The 25680-nt window shown below is 46.8% G+C and overlaps 1 protein-coding gene across 13 annotated transcripts in view; it reads left to right on the top strand.

Moving 5' to 3' along the window:
* CADM1 (cell adhesion molecule 1) overlaps positions 1-25046 on the top strand; it is a 326555-nt gene extending 301509 nt beyond the window's left edge. For 5 of the 13 annotated variants that reach the window (XM_032359970.1, XM_032359964.1, XM_032359972.1 and 2 more), the window contains 4 exons: positions 1378-1410; positions 8495-8548; positions 19981-20112; positions 22088-25046. In XM_032359970.1, coding sequence (XP_032215861.1) covers positions 1378-1410; positions 8495-8548; positions 19981-20112; positions 22088-22206 — 338 coding nt within the window. In that variant the 3' untranslated portion in view covers positions 22207-25046. The remainder of the gene's footprint in view (positions 1-1377; positions 1411-8494; positions 8549-19980; positions 20113-22087) is intronic. The other 8 variants (XM_032359975.1, XM_032359966.1, XM_032359974.1 and 5 more) reach the window with 2 other exon arrangements.
* The last annotated feature ends 634 nt before the right edge of the window (positions 25047-25680 follow it).

Raw genomic sequence — 25680 nt, 5'->3', positions numbered from 1 at the left:
AATAGCTGTGTTAAGGGTGGGTGGTAGGGGAACAGGTAACTACTTGCAGTTTCAACCAAGAATGCCAGCCCAGCCAGAGATGACGAGTTCATGTCACCAGCCCTCCCTGGCCAGATGGGGATAGTGGAAAGAAACATACTGGAGAGGTGTAGACTCGAACACGAAAGCATGGCCAGATGGGTTAACTTTGGAATGAAGTTGGCCACAGGAGTGGTGTTTAAAAAAAAAAAAAAGACAACTGGAAAAAGAATGTCATCGTGCATTTTGTTAGATATTTATCCCACTTTCCCTCTAGCCAAAAATAAACAGAAAATTTCTTGAGCCCCTTGAGCCATTCCCTGTGAAGAGGAGCCAGAACAGCACGCCTGGTTCGAAGCACAGCAGAAGGAGGAGGAAACTTGGACAGCATCGGAAATGGAGGAAGAAAGAGACCACGGTTTCTTCCACAGCAAGTGCATCTGGCAACGCGAAGGTGGCCACAAAGGCGGGGGGCTCCCTGCAGCTCCCCACAGCAAACATGGTGCTGCCCTGGAAGCCAAGGGATGGCTGGATACTGTCATTTGTGGAAAGCCACATGATCGGAAGTGGTGTTTGGCCAGTTGTGCGGACTCGGGTGTGTCCATGGTGGTCTTCTGCTCTTAGTTTGTAACCCAGAGAGTGCTGCAAAGTGAAAAAAGGATTCCTGGTGGCCAGGAGAGGGGGTTGGGGGTAGGGGTGGGGGATTGTGAACAGAAATTTTATCGGGAAACTGTTAATATGTTCATTCCCATGGCCTCCCAGTCCGTGGAACTTTCCAGCTGAACGCTGCCAAAATAATAACGCGGGATGGAAAACTTGAGCTCACGTGTTCATGTACAGGCATCTGAGCGTAAGCCGTAGAGGATCCTCAAAGTGTGATTGTTTCACTGATGCCTAATGGGCAGTCACAAAGCCCGGGCGCCTGCGTGGGCTGGCTTCAGACAAAGGCAATGTTTGAATGTATGAATCCCTTGCTCCGCCAGCCTGCCGACTGAGCTTTTCCGCCCCAGTCCTGAGCCTTTATGTGTTCAGAGCCACCGAGTCTGCGCTGGTGTTTCCCCTCACTTTGCATGTTCCCCCGACTATGGACTAGCAAGTAGATGTGTCCTGGCAAGACCCCCAGAACCACAGAATTGACTGTTTTCCTCACTGGCTCGCAGCTTTGAGCTGAAGGCATGTCTTAAAACAGTGCAACTCACTTCAAATGCTTTTTGCTTTTCATTTATTATTGCTTGTCACGCGATGTTCTTTGAAAGCTTGCTCATATATTATCTGTTCCATTTTTTTCCATTTTCCCTTTTTTTGCATGCCGTTCCTCCTGTTTCCTCCCTTCCTCCAATCCTCTGTTCCCGTCTGTAGACACGGCAGCGACGACAGAGCCCGCAGTTCACGGTTGGTATCACATTACTGTTTATCTACTTTCTCAGCGCTGCTGAGAGGCAAGGCAAGCCTGGGAAAAAGAGAAATGCAGTCTTCAAGGGAAATCGTATTTCGAGTAGACTGATCTCATACATAGACTGAAATTTTGAAGGCTTGGAAGGATGTCGAGTCTTGTCATTTCTGTTGTGAGTTCAGGAGCCCATGGTTGCCGTCTGGAGGGAGGCCAGTGACAGTCAGGCCAGGGTGCGGGAGACCCGGCCACAGGTGGCCCTTATGGATAGAGTGCCACCAGACCCCAAAACACGAGGGATTTCAAAAATGAATATTGACCTAAAAATCATGGCCTTTGGATTAAAGGCCCAGTTGCTTTCTTCGTTTATAGGCTAGAGTCCCAGGTACATTTGGAAGAGACACTCAGTAGTTGAGGCCGTGAAGGACAGGTAAGGGCAGAAGGGTAGTCCTGTTTAAATTCACGAGGTGGTGGCGGGGGAGGGCATCACTCTTCTCTTAATTATGTTCCCCATCATAGCTCCCTCTGCAAACCCGAGCCAGTTCACTCTTAATCTCCATGTGTGCATGCAGGCTTATGCTAGCTAGCACTGGGCAGGAAGCCTCTCCAAGCCAGGAGGGACACCAGATGTAAATTTTAACAGCATTAAGTGGGACTGAAAAGATCATTTGTGTGTGGGTATCTCGTAGGCAAAATACTACAAAGTTGGTTAAGGTTGTAAACAAAAAGTGACTAAAAAAGAAAAAAACAAAACAGCCATCGGGACATCCTTTTCTATTTCCTCTCTGATTGACTAGGTTGGAAGAGGCCCATTAACTTTTCTGTGTCTCTCCAGTCGGGAAATTAGAATCATGTTTCATCTGTATATGACTTCATTCCCTAACTCTAACCTTAGTGATACTGTGCTTGGAGAAGGGGTGTTGAGTTCAAGGGGATTTTTTGGTAAAAGGCCTATTGAAATCACTTAGCACATTGTACAGGGTTGGACTCCACCATTTAAGCAACGGGGTGATCAGCCAAGCCTTATAGCAAAACATTTCTTCCTAGCACAGACTGACTTCCTTAAAACAGACCTACATTTGAGGACTTGGCAGTTGGAAATCTCTAAGTGAAACCCATCCTATGTGAGCTGTCCCCGAAGGTCAGGCCGTGATGCTTGGCCCCCTGCCACCAGTCCCCATTTGGACTTTCTGATGAGGAATTCCAAGAGAGCAAAATGAACTTGGGTGTGAAGCATTATTTTCATCCCCACACCCCTTGCGCCTCCACCTGGCCCTTTCCTGTCACTGGGCACAGAAGGAAAAGGTAAAGGGCCAAATACACTGGCAATCATGAGAAATCAATTAGGTATAAAACCTCCACTTTCTAAGGTAATGCCCCATAGTGCTTGCTACAGCTCAGGCACTGCACTCCATTAAGCTTAGTTATTTGTAGGTTTCATCATTAATTGAGCACTTCCTGACTTTTATCGATTAGTCGCAGAGCTTTAAGGCTATTTTAATGCCGTTCAAGAGATTTTGTTCTATTCTTTTTAAGATGCTTTAAGTTCTGAGCTTCCTATAATTGACTCCAGGGTCAAATGTAACCATAAGATTCTTGAATTCTGTGAGATCTTTGAAGAAATATTGATCATTTATCTCCTAAGACTCCAGAGTTCTATTTGCTAGGTCCCTTCGATAAAATCCATGTACTTACGTGACTCTGATGGATGTAAGTCTTAGAGTTGGCTGAGGTATTCCAAGTAGGAAATATGTTCCCTGATCTGAGAAATGAGAAGTTAACCTAGGGCCCCATCGTGGTCTAGGACACGGTTTTTGGTCAGATCTTTCTTCCTGGAAAGAGAAAGTGACGGTGATCTCTCTTTTGTGGTGTAACGAAGAGACACTTGGAATCAGGCTTTCTAGCATTCCTGGGGCAGAGAACAGAGAAGCAACCACTGCCTTATTATTTCAGGGACAGCGATACACCACCAGGATGTTGTTCACTGGCTGGCAGCCAAGAATGTTGGGGAGGAAGAAAAAGAGTTCTCTCCTCCCCCCTCCCACACATCCACACATGCTATTCCTTACCAGCAGGAGGACAGAAGTGATAACCCAGGATGGTCCCCTATGTAATATACATATAAACACATTCTCCTAACTTGTCTGATACCCTCATAGTGTCCTCACAAAGAGGTCCTACCGCCCCCAGCAAACAGCTTTAATGAAAGCCAAAGGAGTATCTAGAATCTTCCTTGATGGAGGGGAAATGGTCTTCAGGTCAGTCGTCAGGGTAAAAAAGGTGATATGGTATGGTGGAAACTTTAAAGCAGGGACCCTATCTGGAACCAGATTGTCTTCAAGTGAATTATGACTAAACCCCAGCTTCTTCAGTGCAGCAACCTTTTGACTGACATCCACTTGAGAATAACCTTGAGATGTTCATGAGAGAGATCTGGGCCTAGAAAAATGGCACGGTTGGAGGACTTGGCAACTCAAATGACAAGACGTATTAGGTCAGCCTGTCATGACCACTTTATTGGTCTTAAAAGGATTCATTCTGGAGTTCCTTCTATAGTTCTCCTTTTTTCTATAAAAATGAAAAAAATAATTTGTAAAAAAAAGCTTTCCCTTTGAAGACTCATTAAAATACTTTATTCAAGCTTGTGTTGCTAGAGTACGTAAGACGTATACGAGTTGTTGACGTATGTTGGTCATTTGTTCTTACCAATATCTGATTGGAACAAGCATGTCTTGGAAGGTTAGAAGTGCATGGGCATGACTCAAAATCAAATGGATTTTCTCCAAAAAGAAAACAAACAACAATCAGTCACAATGTGTTTTTCAGGATCTAATTGATGGTAGACGTAAAAGCGAGTGTAAGAAGGGGATCTTTTAGACTAGGGTGACCGAAGGGATTCTCTTTGAATAAGGATCTTGAGCACTTGTGTTTTTGGAGCTCATCCTTAAGGCCTGGTCAGGAAGAATCCTGTGTCATGCGTGCATGTCGAGCAATGCAAAAAACGCTCTGCCAAATCCTGGTCCTACGTGGTCTGAAACTAATGGCGGAAATGCATGAGTGACTTAATAAAGCACGGATGGTGTCGTCCTTCCTATGATTATTGACGTGTGGGTACGCGTGATAGTTTTTGTTTGTTCAAATGTGGGCGCTTCTCTGTGTCTTGTGCCTTGTTCTTTCTCAGCCCTGTGTGTACCCTCTCCCTTCCCCCACCCACCTCCCCTGTTTGAGGTTTGGGGTGACCGCATGCCCATGGTCTGGAATAGTGCTTGTGCTTTTGCTGCACTGCAGTCAGCTGGCTTCCTCTGGGTCGGAGCTTCTCCCTCCCTCCCCCCCACTCCCTCTCCCCTCTCCTCTTCCCATTTTATGATTTTCCAGGCTACCTATCCTTTTGCTTTCCACCTCTTGATCTATCAGAGGCTGATGAGCTCATGAATTTACATATCCCAAATGAGTTTTTCAGTAGTCTTTAATTCAGTATATAACTCTGGTAAGACTCAAACTGGGAACCCCCTGAAACTACTTTTTACTTTCAGTTTCAGTGGCAAAATCTTTGGCCTGTGCTAGATACACTCTCACACCCTAGTCCACTGCCCTCAGGTCGCCACCCTCCACCCCACCCCCGCCCCCCAAAGCTCCCTTTCCCCGACTTCTAAAATTTTATAAGTAGTGCAAGCCTTACTAGAATCCTAAAAGCACATGAAATTCCTATCTTAACTTTCTGTTCAATTGCGGGCTCCTTCTGCAGCCCATCCAAAAGGCAAATAGCCAGCAGTGCGCATTATTACAACCGCTATGTCCGCCATCTGTGTATGAACCTCTCTGCACATCTCTCTGTATGAGTACACAACAGTGGCATTCAAAGGCTGTCATTCAGTCGAGGGACTCTGCAGACATTGTGTGTTCTACTCAAGAACAAAGCTAAAGAGGTTTACGAATGGCTGCAGGACCTGAAGATTGTGTTTCAGCCTTGATATGCCGTTTGGAAACAATGTGCTACTGTTTAACGGCGTGAACCAAATTTCTGCTCATGGGAAGAAGGGACAAACTCTCCACAAAAGCTGACAAAGCAGGAAGAACAGGATGACTGAGCTTTTAGATTAAAACTACCGGGGGCGTCTGAACTCTTATGGCTGGTGATGGAAGTAACAGTTTCCATAATATGGCCAAGTGATCAGATGTATGCCGCTTAGGTAAGAAAGAGACCATCGCCTACTTTTTCCTACTGGGAATGGTACTGGAGCCAGGGGGCTACATTTTTGTTTCCTTTGAGGTTTTCTTTAATCGTTCTTTTATGACATTTTCTGAAAAAAAGAAAGAAAGAAAGAAAGAAAGAAACCCTAATGAACCAAACCCACAAACATTGAAATTTTGCTTGACCTTGACTTTATTTAACTATCTCTAGGATTTCTTGCTGTTTCTAATGTTTGAGGTTTTCCTTAGCCTGGTTTAAGATTGCTACCTCACACCACTTTTAGAAGCCAGCGACGTCTGTTGGAAAGGAGAGGTGACAACCTCAGAGGCACTGAGGAGGCCCAGGGGATGTGCAGCCCATCCTAGACCAGGAACAAGTGCAACGCACGTCTACCGTGCATGCATGAAATTATCATGCTCAGAATTAATTGCTCAAAAAAAAAAAAAGTCCCACATGGGCCAATAGTTAAACTTTTCACTTGTTTAACCAAGTTTAAAGAAGTTTATTGGATACATTTTAATTAGAAGTGACAAGAAGGGTCTTCAACAGATGATATGGAAGTTTAAAGAGAAAAACCAAGAAGGGATTTCCCATGTATCGTTAAATGGTGAAGTTTCCTTTTGGAAAACACCGTCTGCCTGATAAAGTGCATCTTTGTTTCTTTGAGAAAATAAGAGGTGTATGAGTTTGAACATGAAAGAGAACTACCTCAGTCAAAGCAATTCTAGGAGGTAAATTTTGCTTGTCCTCCCTTCTACCCTCAGTGCCTCAGTACACTCTTCCAATTACACTTATTCAAAAATTATCCAACCATGGCCGAGCACTGTAGACTCATAAAATACAACAGTAGCGCAAAAACAAATTTAACGCCACTAATCGAAACGACTTCCCACTTTCCGATGTAATCTGAGCAGTAGATTCCAGGTGATTTGGTGTATTTTAAAATTTATGCCATTAAAAATGACAGTTTCATCTTTAATGAGGTGTGTATCAACTGTCCGTTGCTTTTTAATGGGAAACTTTGCATATCCGTGATATCTCATGAACGTATTTGTCTTTATTTTCTAAAATTAGCTTTCTCATGCCCTCCCCACGGAAGCAGGCATTCAGCAGTAAAGCCGCCTACTTGAAACATCCTTGTTTAATATGGTTCAGTGGGTGCCAAGCACGTAGGTAGAAAGCCTTGATATTCATTGGGCCACGTAGAAGTGAGGGATTAGCCTTCTGAGAACTGCAAATTCATAATTAACTACAGAGAAGTACTTTATGTTGCCCATTTATAACAATTATTCAAATAATTGTATTCATCAGTCTTTATACAATGGATAAAGCTAATTAGAAATAGGAACACTTTCGGCCAATCAGATTTCAAGACAGACGGATAGCATCCCTCCTCAGTTGCCTCTATAATTGAGTGCCTTACTCATTACTTTTCCTTTTGTTGCCTAAATCTATAGTTTGGGAAGATCCGTAGACTCAAACCCTCCCATTTCTAATTGGCACCTGCCCTTGAATATTGGCACCCACGGTTCACAATGGAAATTCTTCCTCCAAGAGCTGACACGATGGCTTCCTTTCACACCACCAGCCTGGCTATCAATATTCACTTGGCTTCTTTATAAAACGACTTACAAAACCCAAGTTTTTATTGACCATTTCTACATGATTATTTCTGTTACTTTGGGTTTTTTGTTTTTTGTTTTTTGTTTTTTAAACCAGTGCGATCAGTTTGACATTGCTTGTTTCCAGAGCATTCGTTTCATGCTCTGGTTGGTAGTTCACTGAGCATTACTCCCACATCATTCATTCAGCAAATGCTTGCTGAGACTATACTCCGTGCTTGGCTATAGAGAAGGGAAGGATGAAAACTAAAGACCCGCCCCTCTCCCCAACGTCCTTGCGGTTTCATAGGCCCACAAATATTCTTCCAGAGTGACAAATCCCATTAGAGAAGCAGACCCAGAGCCATCAGACTGGACTCTGAGCAGAACGTCAAGGAACAATGAATGGAGGCCTCCTTAGATTGTCTCATATCTTGGTGGCTCATGATCTTCCTCAAAGGAGCAAGTAAAGCATGAGGAAATGGAATCCCACCCCTAGCCAAGCCTCCTGTTGTTTATCTACCTCCCACTCCACTCCTTTGATTCAGATCAGAGCTAGCTGAGAGCTGGCCCAGCTGGCCAACGTTGCTGGTGGCTCGGTGTGGACCATGCAAGCCCTCCCCCGCCCACCCCCCCAGCCCCAGATTAGCTCCTGGCCTAACTGCTTTCTCAGCTTTGAGGGTTTCATTTTTCAGGCATACCACTGATTTTTTTTTTAAATTCTCCTTTTTAAAAAGTCATTTTGCGAATCAGATTTTCTGATGAAGACATAACCTGCAATCTGTAGTTAGCAGATGCTGTACCATTTTGAAATAAGTGATCCAAGATCGTCATAAATTGATAATGAAATGTATTTGTCAGTATTGGCAAAGGATTTCAATTTACGGGAAAATGTGAAATAAAACTTACATACAGCAGTATGTAACCTCTAACTGTATTTGTATTCAAGGGCCATGTCAGAGCATTGACGGTTAACAATCAGGCTTTATTTTTTTTTTTCTTTTTGCATGCTGTTATGAATGAGTGATTTTAAACATTCACCTTCATGTTTCATGTGCTTTGAAAGTGGAGACTGAGGAATCTTTCTGCCTTGATTGTGTATCAATAACAAAATGAAATGATTGGAGAAATGTACTTATGGATTAATGCATTCAAGCTATCCAAAAAAGAGAGAGATAGCAAGAGATTTGGCTCATGTTTTTTTTTTTTTAAGAAATTCATCCTCAGTTCTGAAGTGTTTTGTTTATGTCCCTTGAGGAATGAAAAGAAAAACGATTTGTTTTTACTTGTAAGGCCTTACTCAGTTGCCCAATTCCGCAGAAGAACTGGACAGTGAGGACCTCTCAGGTAAGGGCTAGTCATTAGGTAAGGCACTGCGGTGTCCAACCTGTGCGTGCTCTGTCCACTTCTACAAAATGGCCATTTGGTTTCCCGGGCAGTTAATTAGCAATTGTGGATTTTGAGATAAAAGGAAAACAAATTTTTATTAACACTCTCTTCCTCCTCGCCCCCTTCTTTTTCCGGTGCTAGTGGCATGTATATTTCCGACGGGGACTGAGGGGGTCTGTGCAAGGGAGGGCAGCTCATTGTTGGATTGTACGAAAGCCACTGTTTTCCGTGGCGTAAAATACTTTCTATGCTCTGGCTGTATAACGGTTCGAGAGAAATGTTTTGCATTCCAAGCAGTTTAAAGATGTTGGATTATGAGAGAAGATCTTCCTTTTAAAAAGAAAAAAAATTCCTATTGACCATCTACTTCTGTAGAATAGACTGGAAAAGCCACGTCATAACGATCTTAGAGGCAGGGGGGAGGGGAGGGGGCAGGGAGGAAGGGGGGGCCATTGTTTTGTCACACACCATGATGTAAACTAATTATCCACCTCAGACCTTTTTCACAGCATACTGAGCTCTTGCAAAAGTAGGTTTCATGCTTGATTCCAGGATTTAGGTGTTACTAATCCAGAATAAGAAGCATATCCTAAAAGGGGTGGGGGGGGGGGGTGCAGGAGGAGATTCAAAATGGTCAGAGCTAAACAGTTACATGAGCTACCGTGATGTTCTGGGGCTTCCCTGCGAACCAGCTACAGCCCCTTCAGCATTTCGATCGGTTAATTCCTAATAAATCAGTAAGGAAGCCCCCTTCCTCCTCATCACGGTGATGGAGGCACCAAGGCAGAGGGCTACAGATGCTGACTCAAGCCTTTGGAAGGAAGGGGTCCATATTGCCCCTTGTTGAAGAGACTTCACTTCCGCTCCCTTGAATAGTTAATTGCGAGGTGATGGTCCCTGACTGCGGGTTTCACCCAGCGAGAAAATCAGAGCCACCTAGTCTTTCCAAGTGCAGAGTTTTCGCCTCTCAGGAGCTTCCATCAAACCTAGAAAACAGGGCGGGTGCCTTTATTTTTCGACGTAGCATGTCCCAGCTTGAGCTTAGCTGTCAGATTTTCCCACCGAGTGGAAGCTCCAAGAGGCCGTGTTGGGTTTGTTCACTGCCGCATGCCTGCCGTGTAGCAGGCACTCGATTGATACTTGTTGGATGAATAAGTTCCAAATCCTAGTGAATTCAGATAAATAACTGGAAGATTAGAGAGACAGCCAGCCCATCAAGGGAGGGTTTCATTTTTGCCCATATGGGTGGGGTATTTAGAGAAATTGCAAAAAACATTACCCCGCTTAAAAGAAGAGGTAAGTCCTGCTCCTTGCCTGGAATGTAATGCTATCTGTAAGCAGTCTGCTCTCGGGTCGTGTCCTGACCCTAAAGAGCACAGGTGACCGACCCCACGGCCCTGGCAAGGGGAACTTCTCAAGGATCCCAAGAAAGGACTGAGTCCTCACGGGCCTGACCCCTCTTGGCGGCATCGTCACCTGAGTGTCACCAAGATGGGCAAAGGGAATTTTTCTCCTCGTTAGGAAAGCGGGACCACATCAGCCATCCACCCGTTCCGCAAGCATCATCAGTTAAGGAACCACTCCGGGTCTCTCAGTCCTGCACCAAGTCAGATGCGGTCTTGCTGCAGTTCTATCCATCACGCCCGAGTCAGGAGCAGTAAACCAACAACTGTTTGTGCTCCTAATAATTCGGTTAAATGAATAATTATGTCGTTCCCCCACCCCCACCCCCTCCGGGAACGCTGCAGTCCTGGGTTGCTTGGGAGCCATAAGTCATGTAGAACACTGATGATCTATCAGGCCGGGCTCGGGCTGCCTTTGCATCTGGTTTGATGAACTAATCAAAAACTGATTAGCACCTTTGTTCAAAGGGGATGCTGATTAATCAATTACTATTGATTGTGAGCTTGGCTTCCCTCAGCAGCAAAGAGACATCCGAAGGGGGAGGAAAAAAAAAAAAACAACCAATAAAAATTGAGCAGCTGTCATAGTGTTTAAATTTATTAAAACAAAATACATTATTTTTTATGAAGCTGTCTTGAAATGGGTCACTGAAGGGGAGCATATTGATTGAGAAAGGATGAACTTCTCAAATTTCTGTAGCCTAGAGACTGAATTCAATTATAATACAAGACAAACAGGTTAACACCCGTCTTAAGCAGTCCATCAATAAATTAGAGTAGGTGTTGCGCATTTCATGCTAAACTGTGGTAATGAATAATATTACCATCCATTCCCTTTTCCATCTGGGTGGAAATTTCAGCCTTTCCTTATTACGGATAGATGCTATATCCTGCATTTCCTTAGAAATAGCGAAGGTCTCTCTTCTGCCCACTCCCCCCATTCACCGCTGCTACCTGAGCTAATGACAGTTTCATAAGCAACATATGGCACTCCGTCCTCACCCAGCAGAGCAAGTTGCCCAGCTGATCCTCCTCTTTAATCTGCATTAAAAAAATTATGCTTGTGTGTAGTTCGGTGATTTAATAATTGGCAGACCTGGAGAGCTCTTCCAGTCCTACTTTGAACCCTTTCATTTACTTTTTTGGGTGTTAACGTTATTGACGATGGGCCCATAAGAGTTTTGAATTGTTTTATCAATTACATCTGCTGCTTCCTGGTGACAGCTGGTGGTTATTGCCACCCGTGTGGAATAGAATAGCTTTAAGCATATTTATCCTTCGATTTTGTTTTAAAACTTTTTTAAAAATGTCTGCACTGCCTCCCTCCTTTCAGCAATGGAAAGGTCTTTGGGGACTCTTCAGCGGAGTGCCTTGGTAAATACACATTGTGCCAGAGAATGGCCCTCGGGCACTATCAGAGCAGTCCATCAGTCTTGTGCTTCTGAAGCGGAGGCACTGACGAGAAATTCCAGAGCTGTCATGCTTCCCCCAAACATGTTTTCAACTCTTGCTCTACAAATGAGAAAGCGATCTAGAAAAATCCCACATCTCCCTCACAATCTGTAGAAGAGTGTGGGCAGAGGGCAAACCCTAAATGGCTCTGATAATCCGTGCCAGGCATGATAGAAGACTCTGGGTGGGCCAGCTGGCGTCCCCTGAATGATTTCTGAAGGAGACAGGGGTTCACAATACAGTCTAAATGTGGATAATAGAAGCACATCAAGCCCTTTGGATCCCGATGGTCAGCTCTGGGGTGGGGGGCGGGCTCTGTGACCATCTGGTCCTTGTGAAGGTCCTCAGAGTCGGCTGAACTTGCTGGAAATGTGTGTGGAAAAACTCAATAGACGGAACATTGAGGGTGGGGGGGCAGTCCTCCTTGCCCCCACTGACTCGCAATAACGATGATAAAGAAAAACCAGCTGGGCTGTGTAGACAAGTTCTAAGTATGGCTTGTAAATCAAGTGTAGTGGTATTTAGCTTGTATACAGTTCTTTTCAGCTTAGAAAAGTCTTTCACAGATTATCTCATTTGCTCTTCGCTGGGCACCGCTGTTGGAGCTCCTGTATGTGCTAGACCCTGGGCTGGGCACCAGGCATGCAGCGTGAACAACACCGACCAAGAGCGCTGTGGCGATCACACCGCTGGCCCCCGCACTCATAGCTACTTTCTAGTGGGGAAGCCAGGCTCACGACAACGAGATAATGGCGGACAGGGACAAATGTTGTAGAAAAAATTAAAGCGGGTAGAGTGGGCACGAGTGACTGGGACCAGGAAGAGACAGAAGCCAGTTTAGGGCAAAAGCTCCCCACAGAAGGCCACTGGGACAGGGCGAGGGAGCCAGCCCTGGGAGCATTTTCCTGAGCGGAAAAACCCAGGTTGAATGATTTATTCAAGAGGCAGAGTCAGAATTTGAATGTGCGGGTCTTCGGACCTCTGCAGGAAACAGAGACTAGTTTAAGAGTTTTCCCTCCGCCGTGAACGCCACGCTTCATCTGTTCTGGGGTCTTCTCGGGAATCCTTTCCCTCTTAGACCCCTTTCAATTCAGTGTGTGCGTCCAGGGAATGAGGAGGGGAAAGCTAGCCTCTCTGGAGCCCATCAGGGGCAGAATCACGTGCTGAATGACCTGGAAAGATCTCTTCTGGCATCAACTCAAGCTTTTTCTCCTTCGAAGAAGGCCATTGCCTCAGATGATTTCGGTGCCATTGTCCAACACTGTCCGAAATCTGGGATCAGTTTCCCACTGAGATGATCCTGTAGGCTGTGGGAAAGTTTGGGGTCACAAAATTTAAAACGTGTAGAGTTCCTGATTTTAAAATTCTGTTGAACACAAGGCAGTAGACAGAAGCTTGCCTCGGGTCTTGTGGCAGCTTGGCCACAGCGCTCCCAGGATGGGAGTTTGAAGGTCATTGAATTGCTGATCTTCCCATAATCCAACATGCTACTGTTTCCCTCATGGGGAGGAAGGAGGCCATCAAACAGGAACATTTCCTCCAAACTAGTGAGGCGCCAGGCTATGCCACGAAATGTGAATTCCAGTTCCACAGGTTGGACACTGCCCTGGGGTGACGTCACCATACTCATTAATCCATCTTCCTCACACCCCCAAATGCCTGAGGTCCACAGGAGCATCTTTCTCCAGAAAGAGATTCTAGTGGGAAATGAATGTTTGGAAATACTTTACGACGCTGTCCTCTTTCTCAGCTGTGCACTCTTTGAAGGAGAACTCTGGTTCCATCCTCCCGTGCCTTCCTGTGGCTTCCAAGGGAAAAGGCACTCTCACTTTGAAGTCCTTATTGTGAGATGAGTGGAGTGGACTCCTGAGTGTGCCTCCTGGCCTCTGGGGACACGGAGTGTTTGGGAGGACCCCTTCGGGCTCATTAAGGCATTTCTGCTGTTGGGTAAAATAACTAAATCAAGTTATGGGAGGAAAAAATCAGCATAAAAAATATTTGTTCTCAGTATTTAGCTGACAATAAATACTTCCAGTCCACATGCTCAGATGGGACACCTGGGTCATGACCTGGCCCAGGTGGCCTTCAGCCTTGACCCCACAGGGCAGCTGGGCCATCCGTCAGCCCCAGTGCCCTTCTGCAGAAATGGAAAAGGACCTGGTGACTTCAACTCAGCAAGGGTTTATGGCCGTCTCACGGTCCGAGAGCAGTGCCGAGCGTACAGTTGTGTGTCCGTGCAGCCCTTACTCCCAGAGAGCCGATAAGTATTGGCCTGGCATCCATAATATTAAAAACCTGGAAGAAAGCCCCCCTCAGGCTCTCCTATTGTAGATTTAACTGTGACAGATGCTTACTGCGTGTCCATGATATGCCAAGCCCTGGCCCAGAGAGGCATTCTCCCATCCCACATGCTGGCCTCGCAGACACGACCCTGGGAGGGCATGGCTGTGCTCTGTGGCTCCGAGAGGCTGATTCCCCCCGCCTGCAGTCACAGAGCAGAGGAACAAAGCCCTGTTTGACCCCAGATCCGACCACTATCCCGTGGGCCATACGGGCGAGGAGATCTAACTCTTCTTCGCCTCCCGTCTGGGCCCGTGTCTGGAGGCGCATCTGTAGGCAGTCACCACCTGCGAGAGCCCAAGTCCTCATCACTGAGCAGTGACCATGTACAGCCCGAAGCCTGCGTGCAGAACTTCTCATTTTAAATGAATGCTTACCGAGCTCTCGGTGGCAGGAGGAGGATGCTGACTGCAGTTTTCCTTTAAGTAAGCTTAACGTGGTTCCTTTGAAATGCTCGCAGAGCCGCGGTTAACATTGCTAGAATTCAGTGCAGCTGAAGGGTAGTACTAGCTTTCCGAGCAAGAGGCTCTCTGGGAGCGTCGTGATTTTCCTGCCTTGCATTTATTCCTTCCCTTCCCCTTTCTAAGAAGACAGAACAGAAAGGTTATGTTACATAGAGGCTAGTGTGCTCCGATATATATTAACATCTTAATGGGAAAGCTGTGCATGTACTGTATACATTTACTACTCTCTGACAAGAGAGAATTAAATGTCAGAAGGATTTGTAGCATCTATAATTGAATTGGTGCTGAGAAAAGCAAATCTTAAGGAAGAATAACATATTAGGATTAGCAAATAATGTGGCATTTTGTCAGTGCATGTCATTCAGTGTGTTCCCCTTCGGTAATAAAGTTGTGGTCTTTAAAACGCACACTTATTTGTGTTGCCATACAGGGAGCTACAGTAGGGGAATGGGAATGCGGAGCTACAGTTTTCAGGTGGTGCCACTTTTTGTTTGTTTGTTTTGTTTCGTTTTGTTTTGTCTTGGAGGTCAGATTTTGGCTTTGCTTCCGATTTGGAAATCCCCACCAGCAGGCTTTTTCTTTCTCCTTCGTGAGAAGTAGCAAATGACATCATTAAGCATCCTCTAAGACAGACTGATGCCTACGGGCCTAGGAAGCTGGAGGCAGCATTTCCATTAGAAACACGGATGCTGAGAGTTTTTTAATTAAACGGACTTGTCCGGCAAACCCTCAGCCCAGGACAAAGGCTCAAACCAAACCAAGGGACAGAACTGTTGCAAAAAGTCAAGAGTCTCCACTTTTTTCCAGCTGTTCGTTGGGTACGGAAATGGCAGAAGGGTTGAGCGTAGGAATTGCTCAAGACGGAAGCAGACCAGTAGCATTAGAACCCCCACCATGTATTGAATACTAATTTCTAAGGTGAGACCTGAGGTGGTCTGTGGCCTAGGGGAAGAAGAAACAGATGGGTGTAAGAGGAGCCCCAGCTCTCCCGGAGGACGTAGATAGCCTGAGCCAGGGATTTTTGAAAATGGGAAGGTACGCCAACCCAGGGTGGCTGTCGTGCCCTCTGCCATATGTTTGCTCTGTGCATTTATGTTTTAACCGGGTCACACTTCAGCTTCTAAGAGGTCGGGAGCTTGGTGTCCTTTTGGCAAAAAGCCCAGCCCGGGCTGCACGGTGGGCAGGCCACGGTAGCCGTGAGCCTTCTGCCCGGTGACGTCCTCTGCCAGAGTCCCTCTCTGCCAGGAGCTGGTCCAGGACACACGAGCCATGAATCCCTGCCTCTGGCAGCCGAGCCTTCTAGTCTTATCACACATCCAGGATGAAGGTATTCCCCTGGCGGTTTCTGTGAGACGCCCCGTGCCACGGGGCGAAGTGGTGGCCCCACTTTGTCCCACCAGGACGGTTCTGGCAAATCGTCTAAGGAGGGAAAGCGAGCGGAGAGGAAGGAGTTCCCTGGGGGTGGGGGAAGGAACCTGAACTTGGCCCTAGCAATCACTTTTCTTGGCAGGCCCTCGGGAACCCCTGCCTTTAGAACTGGCCCCTTGATGTTGCATGTTGAGGAATGGAGGGAGCCGGGTCACCTGGCCCAAGGTGAAGAGGGCCGAGCAACTGGGGGCTGCCCTCTTGGGAGTCCCTTTGAAATGTTTTTGTCCCTGCAGTTTCTAAGATGCTGACGCGAGCCAAGGGTGGTGCCAGCTCTGGCCCAGGCGGTAGTCGCCAACTTAACATTCTGCGCACAGCTCGGAAACTCTCACCTGGAGCCCAGTTATTCCAGCTTTTTGCCCAAAGAAAAGCCAACTCGCGAATACTAAACAGCTCATGATTGATCTGTCCTTAAAGATACGTACGTATGTCACACTTAGAGCCTCGGACAGGGGTGCAAGAGGGGACAGTCCAGGCAGGCAGGACTGTGCCACAACCGGGAGCCCGCACAGCCCCTCTTCCCAGTGCCCACAGAGCGCCCCGGAAAGCCGGAACCATGGCACCACCGGGTCAGAGGTACTCAACGTCGCACGTGAGGGTATTGGGGGTGACACTCGTCACTCCACCCAAACGTGCTGAGATCAAGGCTGGGATAACTTTGATGCCAGCAGCACACACCAAGGAGAAACATGGCGTTTCCTCCACAGGATGATAGGGCCCAGATAGTCCCAGAAATGGGAACACTCTTAGGGACACCTGTTACTTCGTTTCTTTTTTTTTAAAGATTTTATTTATTTATTTGACAGACAGAGATCACAAGTAGGCAGAGGGGAGGAAGCAGGCCCCCTGCCGAGCAGAGAGCCTGATGTGGGGCTCAATCCCAGGACCCTGAGATCATGACCCGAGCCGAAGGCAGAGGATTAACCCACTGAGCCACCCAGGTGCCCCTGTTACTTCGTTTCTTAAAAGCACAAGAAAAAAGACCTTCTGAACCCAAGAGCTGTTTACTCGCCTAAGGACGAGGCGTGTTTCTAAGTGCTTTCCTTGCCCACGTGTCCTTTCAGGGTAGAAGCCGGGGGCAGCTGTGGAGTCTGGCTCTTTGGTTTCCTTCTCTGCGTGATTCAGAAAAAGGGAGGATACCTCCTCAGGGACGTTGGTGGCACCTCAAAGTGAAAAGGTCTGCACCCTAAGAGGAGCAGGACCTTTGAAAGATGATGAAAGTTACTTTCTTAATACGCGGGGCTGGAGCTCTCCCTTGGAAAGCAGAACAGGAAAGGGTGGGCCACTGTGGGACTTGTCAGAGCCACGCTCCTCCTGCAGCCTCCAGCCACTTGCCCGCTGCCTCGTGGTGTACAGTCGTGCTGCTGCTCCTCGCCCTGAGCGAGGCCCCAGCCCGCAGGTGCAGGCCCTTCTGCCCTCACAGTAACCAGCTTTCACCCTGATCGCCTCCCAGCGGAGGCCAGTCGAGAGCACTCTGCAAACTCTCCCAACAGCCCCCACATGGAAACAAGGGAGGAGTGAGCTGAGGCAAGAAAACATGTTGCTCTTCACAGAGGATGGTGAACCCGGGCTGGGGTGCAGAGAGGTGGTGAGGGGCTCACAGACGGCCGTGTTCTCTTAAAGGAAACCTCAGTTGCTTTCTGTGTCCCTCTGTGGTAACTGAAGGCAGGAAAAATGTCTGGGTGATTAACAGGTGGTAGTAAACTTTCTTATCAAGTGAGTATCACAGGATAGTGGGAGAGATTACCCTTTCGGGCGGGGAAGGTCACTAGAACCCAAGTACTGAATGTGGGCAAGATGCGGGGGCGACTAGGCACCACTGACCCCATTGAGCCCGAAGTTCATGGGGAGCAAAGATCCAATGAAGAGTTCGGGCTAAGGAAATGAATCTCGCAGATACGCAGCCCATGAGGTGTTTTGTGGATAACAGCTTCTCTGTCTCTGGCTTTCTCAGGCTTCTAGAATGTTCCTGTGCCTAGGCATGGAGGAGGCAGTCTTTGAACAGCGGCCACGAGACAGGTTATTTAGGTCTTCCCCAGACAGGTTATTTAGGTCTGTGCCTGGAACCGGGACGGCCTCTTGAAGTTTCTGTCTGCTCTCAGTCTCCCCAGGCTGCTCTCAGCAACCACCCCTCACTTTCCCCTCTCCTCCGTGGCTAGTATGGCTGTTTTCCCTCTCCAAGCCTAAGACCCAGGGAGTCCGTTGAAAGACTCCTATTTTTTCAGTAGGTCCGCAGCTCATGGCAGTTGGAGATTAGTTTATTTTCATTCCCACAAGATCCCCCATTTTGACAGCTCCCTAAGGAAAACACAACTTCCTGGCTTTTCTGTTGCTCCCTCTTCCCACCAGCGATGCTGACTCTGTGCAATTGGGCGAGAGTCTCCGGGGTGTGAATTGCTCTCCTCCGACAGATACCCTGTGTCAAGGGCCCCCCACCCCAGGGGGAGCGCCCCCCTCCCACAAGCTGTGTTGTCTCTAAAAGAAGAAGTTTCCACTCTGCCCCGACGAGATGACTTTCAGGACACAGAGGCTGTTGCCTCCGCAGTAGGCAACAATTTTGGCCGAGGAGGGCGATTCGTCTCCACCACGTTTCAAGTCGAGCTTATTAGACAGGTTGCTGGAGGGGCTCGCACATCACGGAGCGGGCTAATTGGCTGCAGTGCACTCTGCCTCCAACCCATCTCCCTTCTCCAATTAAACTCCCATCATCCTGTTGTCCTGGGCGACCTGCTGCTGCCTCCGATCTGGCATTTCTGTTTGGGTTGGGATTTTTGGGCTTTTTTGGTCCTCGGAAAGGTAACTTAATGAAACACTTTAACTACTTCATTTTTTTTTAATTTAAACTCTTTTAATTAAAGCACTTTTCGTGGAACCCTCGGTCACCAGTTCTTTCCCCACATCCTTCAGTACTTAATCTCAGAGCAGAATTGGAAATATCGATAGAAAGTGTAAATCACGCCCTCCTGCTGAAAGCGTTGTATCAGGTTTCGGCTCAAAAGAGCACCATTACCTTTAGCTGTCACGGATCTGTACACTTGATCGATAAACTTCAAATATTATTAGAGGTGGAGGCTTCAGAGATTTGCTCTGTTCTTTGGAGAGAGACAGAGATAAATCTTTCTTAAAAATTGACTTGAATTTGCACTCTCCGTCTTCCTGGTGAAATGCATTTCTCTCAGGCGTCCAGCAACTGCAAGGGGGACAGATTTATAGGGCCATGTGCTTCTTGTACTGAAAGATTTAAATGGTAAATCCTTCACATATGACTTCACAAATCATGTAAAGTTAAAAGATTTTTACCGTTTCTGTTGCTGCTGTGCTTAAATTGTAAGGTACAGCTAGTAAATCATTTTAATGGAGGTGTCGTACTTGACTCAATAAAAAAAAAGACAATGGTTTAGCTTCCACTCCAAAATGTTAATGTATTAATCAACGGGAGAATAATTGTTTTTTACTACATTATAAATCTCGGGTGCCATTAGGACTTCAGCAAGGGGTGATGTAGCCACATTCCTAAATTAAAATTGTTTACACTGCCATACATCCATTCCGCATCGCCATAGCTCATTCTGGGTTCATTTTGGAGTTGTTCCCCAGCCAAACGTGTCGTTCCTCCGTCGGAAGAAGACGCCCTGAGGGAGTGATGCTTATAAAGGAAAATTAATTGCCTCGTGAAGTGTTAAATAAATAAAAGGAAACCCGTCTGTGGCAATGGACAATTATTCCTTGCTGTCTGTTTTTTGAAATAGGTTTTTAGGTTTTCGAAGGAGGCTTACTCCCTCGTACATCCTGAATGTAGCAAGCATGTCACCTGTCTTTAGTTTTATAAGCCTTGTTTTATCTCGAGGCGGCTGTGGCTTGTGAGCTCCTTTCCCTATGCTCGTGCCTGGTGGGGAAGAAGTCACTGGGCAGCTACTGAAAGCTCCCGCCGCCTCCCCTCCAGGGCCCGAGGGTGCCATCCCCAGTGCCCTGGAGTAGCTAAGTGGGCCTCCTGGTTGGGATCTGCAGCAGGACACAGACGGAGGGAACGCTAAGACCAGGCCAGCACCAGACAGACCGTTTCTTCTCTCCCTGGTCCCTTAGTGCTCCTCCGCTGCGTATCACAAAATTGCCTTGCGGGGAGAACAGATCAGTCCGGCACTGGACAGGTCAGTGTGTGCCCTTGGTGTCACCGGATCCACCTGGCTTGTCGCTCTGACTCCTCCATTAGAAAAGAAGGTGACCTCCGATCCGGAGGCAGTGTGGCCAGGGCTGCTGGTGTCTTGCCACGAGCTCTACAGCCCTCTCCCTTTTCTGATTCCGACAGATTCTCGAGCGGGCGAGGAGGGTGCCATCCGAGCGGTGGATCACGCCGTGATCGGCGGCGTCGTGGCCGTGGTCGTGTTCGCCATGCTGTGTTTGCTCATCATTCTGGGCCGCTATTTTGCCAGACATAAAGGTAAGCAAGGTGCTCTGGCAGGCAGAAGGTCTCCCGCCACCACCGCCCCTACCTCTGGGGACTGGACAAGGTTTACTTCCATGGGCGGTTTCGATTATGTGGTCACACAGCCTTACCGAGGTTTCCTGAAACTGGGAGAGGAAAAAAAACAAAAATCTTAGCAGCTGCTGATGAGGACTCCGAGGGCTGATGAGCGCTTCTTGATTTGGATTTTCTCTAAAAGCTTTCTAGACGTGTGATTCTGCACTCCGTAATTGGGCCTGGAGCAAAAATTGTAAAAATAGGGGCCGGGGTGTGAGAGGTGGGGCGTGAACCCCAAAGCAATCGACATGGGAAGAACGTGCCCGAACCCTCTGCTGCTTTGTGGGAAGCAGGTGGACACGCAGTGCTGCCTGGTCCCAAGCTCTGGGGAGGATGGTCACAGCAGCTAGAATACTTCCTTGCTTTGATGTGCTTTAAAAGCCACATAAATATGTATTTTTTAAAAAATTATCAGTGCAATTGATTTAAATTGCCATTAATCATCACACTTATCAGCTGTGCAGCCTGGATGGGCAATCATCTTTTCCAACGCTCCTCCTCTGTGCCTCCATGCTGCTCTGGTCCTCTTCCCCCGCTCTTGGTAATTTATTCTCCCTCTCTTTGTTGGCCCCATCTCTCTCCGCTGTTTTTCTCCAGCTCTGTGCAGTGAGCTTGTGGGGTTTTCCTATAGCATTAACCGCAGCCGCTTACATACCACTGGATCGTAGAATTGGGGTTTGGGGAAGGCCCCCTGAGCCCAGCAATGGAGGCCCAAGGTACTTGAAACCACCTTGAGCACCCACAGTGCTCGTCTGTGTGTTTGGGAACCCTCTGCCCTGCCCAGGAGGCAGCCCGCTGAGCCGAGAACGCCCAGCCTCTTGGCTTGATAGAGCCTGGGAGGGGAGGCCAGAGAGCAGGGGTGAGTCGAGTCAGCAGCTGTGGAGAACGAGGGGCCAGAGGAAAGAAAGGGACAGGAGGGGGACATTTGACCGCCTGCCTGCTCAGATTTGTCACGGACGAAAACCTGAAAATACCACCACTGTATCAGCCTTTTTTTCTCCTTAAGAATCTTCAAGAATATACTGTATCACGGGAGGAGGGCTGTTGGGTGATGGTAGGCGGGACGAGCGCTATCTAGATGTCCTGCTGAGGGGCAGCCCTCATCTCTCTCCGTAAACTCCCGTAAACGGCTGGGACCTGCCGATGAGAGTGTTTCCCCCTTGGAACATCCTGTGTGTCGTCATTCTCCAGTGGCTGTGTCAATTAGCGAATCCATGAATCCGGGTCCGGGCTAGAGTCACACCTTGAGCAAGACTCACTTGTCCCTTAAGACAGACCCAAAGCCTTGATCCCAGGAGTTATGATAACCAGCTGCTTCTCGATCGGGAACCCCACGCTGAAGCGGGAGGCAGAAGACGGTCAGACGTGCCCGTGCGGGCCCCCGCTGACGCACAAGGCAGCCAGGGCTCCCACAGACAAGAGGTGGGGGGGGGGCAGATAAACGAGCTGAGGCGACAGTAGAACATCATCAGGGCCCTAATTCATTAATTGGCTAATTGCTCTTCCTTGCTTTGGTCTTCAACCATGTGCGCGCACATCTCTGGTCATTGGTCCTGGCGTTGACTATTCACACGTCAGTCAGCAGCTCTCCAGCTTTCTGCATTTTTAGCTCCCACTCACGTCTTCTTCTGCCGACACCCTCTGGTCATAATCACTGCTCTAATGTCTCATTTGCTGAATTATATCGCAGCGGTTCAGTTGGAGTGGTGCCTTTGGAACCCCCGGATGCCCATTTGTCTCACCCACCTCGCTCTCTCCTTCCAATTGTTTTTTTCCCCTCTGCTGCCTGCACACCACTTCGGCTGATGATGGCCATAAAGCAAGTTGCCATCTCGGTACCGCTTTGCACAGAGGCCATCAGACAGTCACGGTGATTTACCCCTTCATCTTTCAGGTACATACTTCACTCATGAAGCCAAAGGAGCCGATGACGCAGCAGACGCAGACACAGCTATAATCAATGCAGAAGGAGGACAGAACAACTCCGAAGAAAAGAAAGAGTACTTCATCTAGATCAGCCTTTTTGTTTCAATGAGGTGTCCAACTGGCCCTATTTAGATGATAAAGAGACAGTGATGTTGGAACTTGCGAGAAATTCGTGTGTTTTTTTATGAATGGGTGGAAAGGTGCGAGACTGGGAAGGCTTGGGATTTGCTGTGTAAAAAAAAAATGTTCTTTGAAAGTACACTCTGCTGTGACACCTCTTTTTTTTGTTGTTGTTGGTTGGTTGGGTTTTTTTGTTGTTGTTATTGTTTTTCTTTTTCGTTTGTTTTTAAGTTTTATTTCTTCCTACCAAGTCAAACTTGGATGCTTGGCTTTAGTTTGAGTAGACTGCAGAAATTCTGTGCCTTGTTTTTTGTTTGTTTGTTGCGTTCCTTTTTTTTTTTTTTTTCCTCTTTTTCCTTTGTGCGCATTTATTTTTCTCCAAAAAAATTTTGGATTTTTTTTTTTTTTTTCCAAAATCTCCCATTTTGGAATTTGCCTGCTGGGATTCCTTAGAATCTTTTTTTCCCCTTATTTTGTTATTGTTTTTGCTTTTTTTTGTTGTTGTTCTTTTTTGAAGAAACTGCTTTCTCTTCAAAGTTCAGTTCCATAAAAGGAGAACCAGCACAGTTTAGATTTCATAGTTCAGAATTTAGTGTGTCCATAATGCATTCTTCTCTGTTGTCGTAAAGATTTGGGTGAACAATGAGGACTCTTTGCTGCTACCCATGTTTCAAATACGTAGAGCAGTGAAGACTAGAAACTTAGACTGTGATTCAGAAAATGTTCTGTTTGCTGTGGAACTACATTACTGTACAAGGTTATCTGCAAGTGAGGTGTGTCACAATGAGATTGAATCTGTCTTTAATTCTGTATCTGTAGACGGCTCAGCATAGATGCCCCACACTGTCCAGAAAGGTTTGGGGGCGGAAAGGGCTCCTCCTTTTTCAATGCCCTAAATGGACCTGACAGGTGAGGTCTGTTCCTTTTATATAAGTGGACAAATTTGAGTTGCCACAGGAGGGGAAGTAGGGAGGGGGGGAAAGCTAGTTCTGCTCTGGTTATTTCTGTTCCAAACGATTCCATCCGCCTTTCCCAATCGGCCATACTTCTCACTAATTTGTAGGTAAAAGCAAGTCCGCGTGGCGTGTGAATGACTGGATGGAACAGGGTTGGTTTTTTGTTGGTTTTTTTTTTTTTTTTCTTTGTGCTTAGTTAGGAAGGCAGTAGGATGTGGCCTGCATGTACTGTATATTACAGATATTTGTCATGCTGGGATTTCCAACTCAAATCCGTGTGAAACTTTCATTCCTTCAGATTTGGCTTGACAAAGGCAGGAGGTATAAAAGGAGGGCCGGTATTGTTCTCACACTGGTCTGCTGTCGATCTCAGTTCTCGAAAGGTCAGAGCAGAGGTGGAAAAACAGCATGTAGGGATTTTCAGTTACTTAATCAAAACTCAAATGTGAGTGTTTTTATCTTTTTACCTTTCATACACTAGCCTTGGCCTCTTTCCTCAGCCTTAAGAACCATCTGCCAAAAATTACTGATCCTCGCATGATGGCAGCCATAGTGCATAGCTACTAAAATAAGTTACCTTGAACATATCTTAGATGGGGAGCCTCGGGAAAAGGTAGAGGAGTCAAGTTACCATTTGCATTTTTTTAAAGCAATGTGGGGATTTTCACTGATACGTCTAGGAAATCTAGAAGTAGTCCCGAAGGACGAAAACTAAAAACTCTTACCATATGTTTTGGTAAGGCTTCCGACTCCAGAATACAGTCCCTATGGAAAGATGGCATCAAAAAAGAGATCTATATATATATAAATATATATTATATAACATTTTCAGTGAGTAATTTTGGATTTTGCAAGGTGCATTTTTACTATTGTTACATTATGTGGAAAACTTACACTGATTTATTTAAGGGGGAAAAAAAGTATCAACTCTTTGTTACTTGAAAGTGTGTTTATTTTTCTTGTCTTTGTTTTAACCTTTGATAGAACCATTGCAATATGGGGGCCTTTTGGGAACGGACTGATATGTAAAAGAAAATCCATATTGAGCAGCATTTTGTTTTCCCCCCTCCTATCCCTAGGCACTTAACCAAGACAAAAAGCCACAACGAACATCCATTTCTCAATGAATTTTATAACGTGCAGCTCTATTCCGAGCCCTTAGCACCCATTCTGAGCATAGTATAACCGCATCAAAGGGTGAGAACCATTTAGCATGTCGTTGAAAGGTCTTTTCAGTTGTTCTTTTTAGGGGGAAGAAAAAAAAAAAGCCTACCATTGCTCTCAAAATTGGCATCTCATTTTTGGGACCTCCCATCTTTGTTTTGAAAAGTGTACAGTAGTGCAGTGTTCCTGATGTAACTTTATGGCTTACAATGTTGACATGTCTCAGGTTCATGTGTTTCGATTGGTGTTTTCCGTCTCAGGTAGATTGCAAAGTGTAGGCCCCACACATTGGAAAAGAAAAAAAATAAATAAATAAAAATAAAGCAAAAACAGGAAATTATGGGTTTTAGTTGTATATTGGTTTATGTATTTTTTCTTAAGTATACAGTGCACTGTTTGAAATGTATTGTTGAGTATTACTTTGTACAGGTTGATCACTTTTTTTAGAGTGAAGAAAGAACAAACTTGTTTTTTGTGTTTTTTAAAGGAATATAAAATAATGAAGGATGTATAATTGATGCCAAATAAGCTTGTTCTTTAGTCACACCGACGTCTTATTTTTCCCTTTAGGCCAGTTCTGTTTTTAAGGTGTACATGAACAATGTTATGGTGTAAGAAATTCCATATCCATATGTTCCCATTCGCATTTTGTATTGGTTCATGTATACCATTTTTACAAAAAAAAAAGAAAAAAAAAAGAAGTACTATAAAATATCTGTCTTCTTAATAAAAAAAATTAATGTTACGAAGTGATCCTTTACTCTCTTTATGGACTTCTTACGGACGCTGGGGCGCGAAAGAAGAGATGGGGGCCGGGTCCAGCTTCCTCCCCAGGGTCGGGCGTGGAGCCTGCTGGAGGCGGGCAGTAAGAGCCTGGAGAGGCTGCCGGCCGGGGCTGCAAACTGCTGTCTCTCTCCTCCGCTCACCCTCCCTGCCCTTGCTCTCTTCTCCCCGACTCTGCACAGGTGGGCCAGGTTGTCTGGCCTCGGACTCAGCGATTCGTGCAGGTGCGCGCCGGGCAGTGATGGGCCAGCTGGGAGGGCCCCCGCCGCCGCCGCTAATTCGCCTCCGCCCTCCCTCCCTCCCCCTTCACCCGCCACCCCCACCAACTTCCCTGTGTTGGCTGCTCCACCTGTCTCTGCCTTCGGGATTTCGTGTCTTAACAGTTCATTCTGCCTTCTTCAAGCGCTCTCTCCTGTAACGCAAGGATGGTCCGCAGGGGACGTGCGCGGCCACCTGCGGGAGCCGGTTCTCACTTGCTGCTTAGGCACCCGGACTTCAGGACAGGCGCACAGCAGGATCCCGTGCGCTGTTGGCCCCC

The sequence above is a fragment of the Mustela erminea genome, chromosome 9 (assembly GCF_009829155.1).
Source record: "Mustela erminea isolate mMusErm1 chromosome 9, mMusErm1.Pri, whole genome shotgun sequence".
Taxonomy (NCBI): Eukaryota; Metazoa; Chordata; class Mammalia; order Carnivora; family Mustelidae; genus Mustela; species Mustela erminea.
This window is presented reverse-complemented; position numbering and strand designations above follow the sequence as displayed.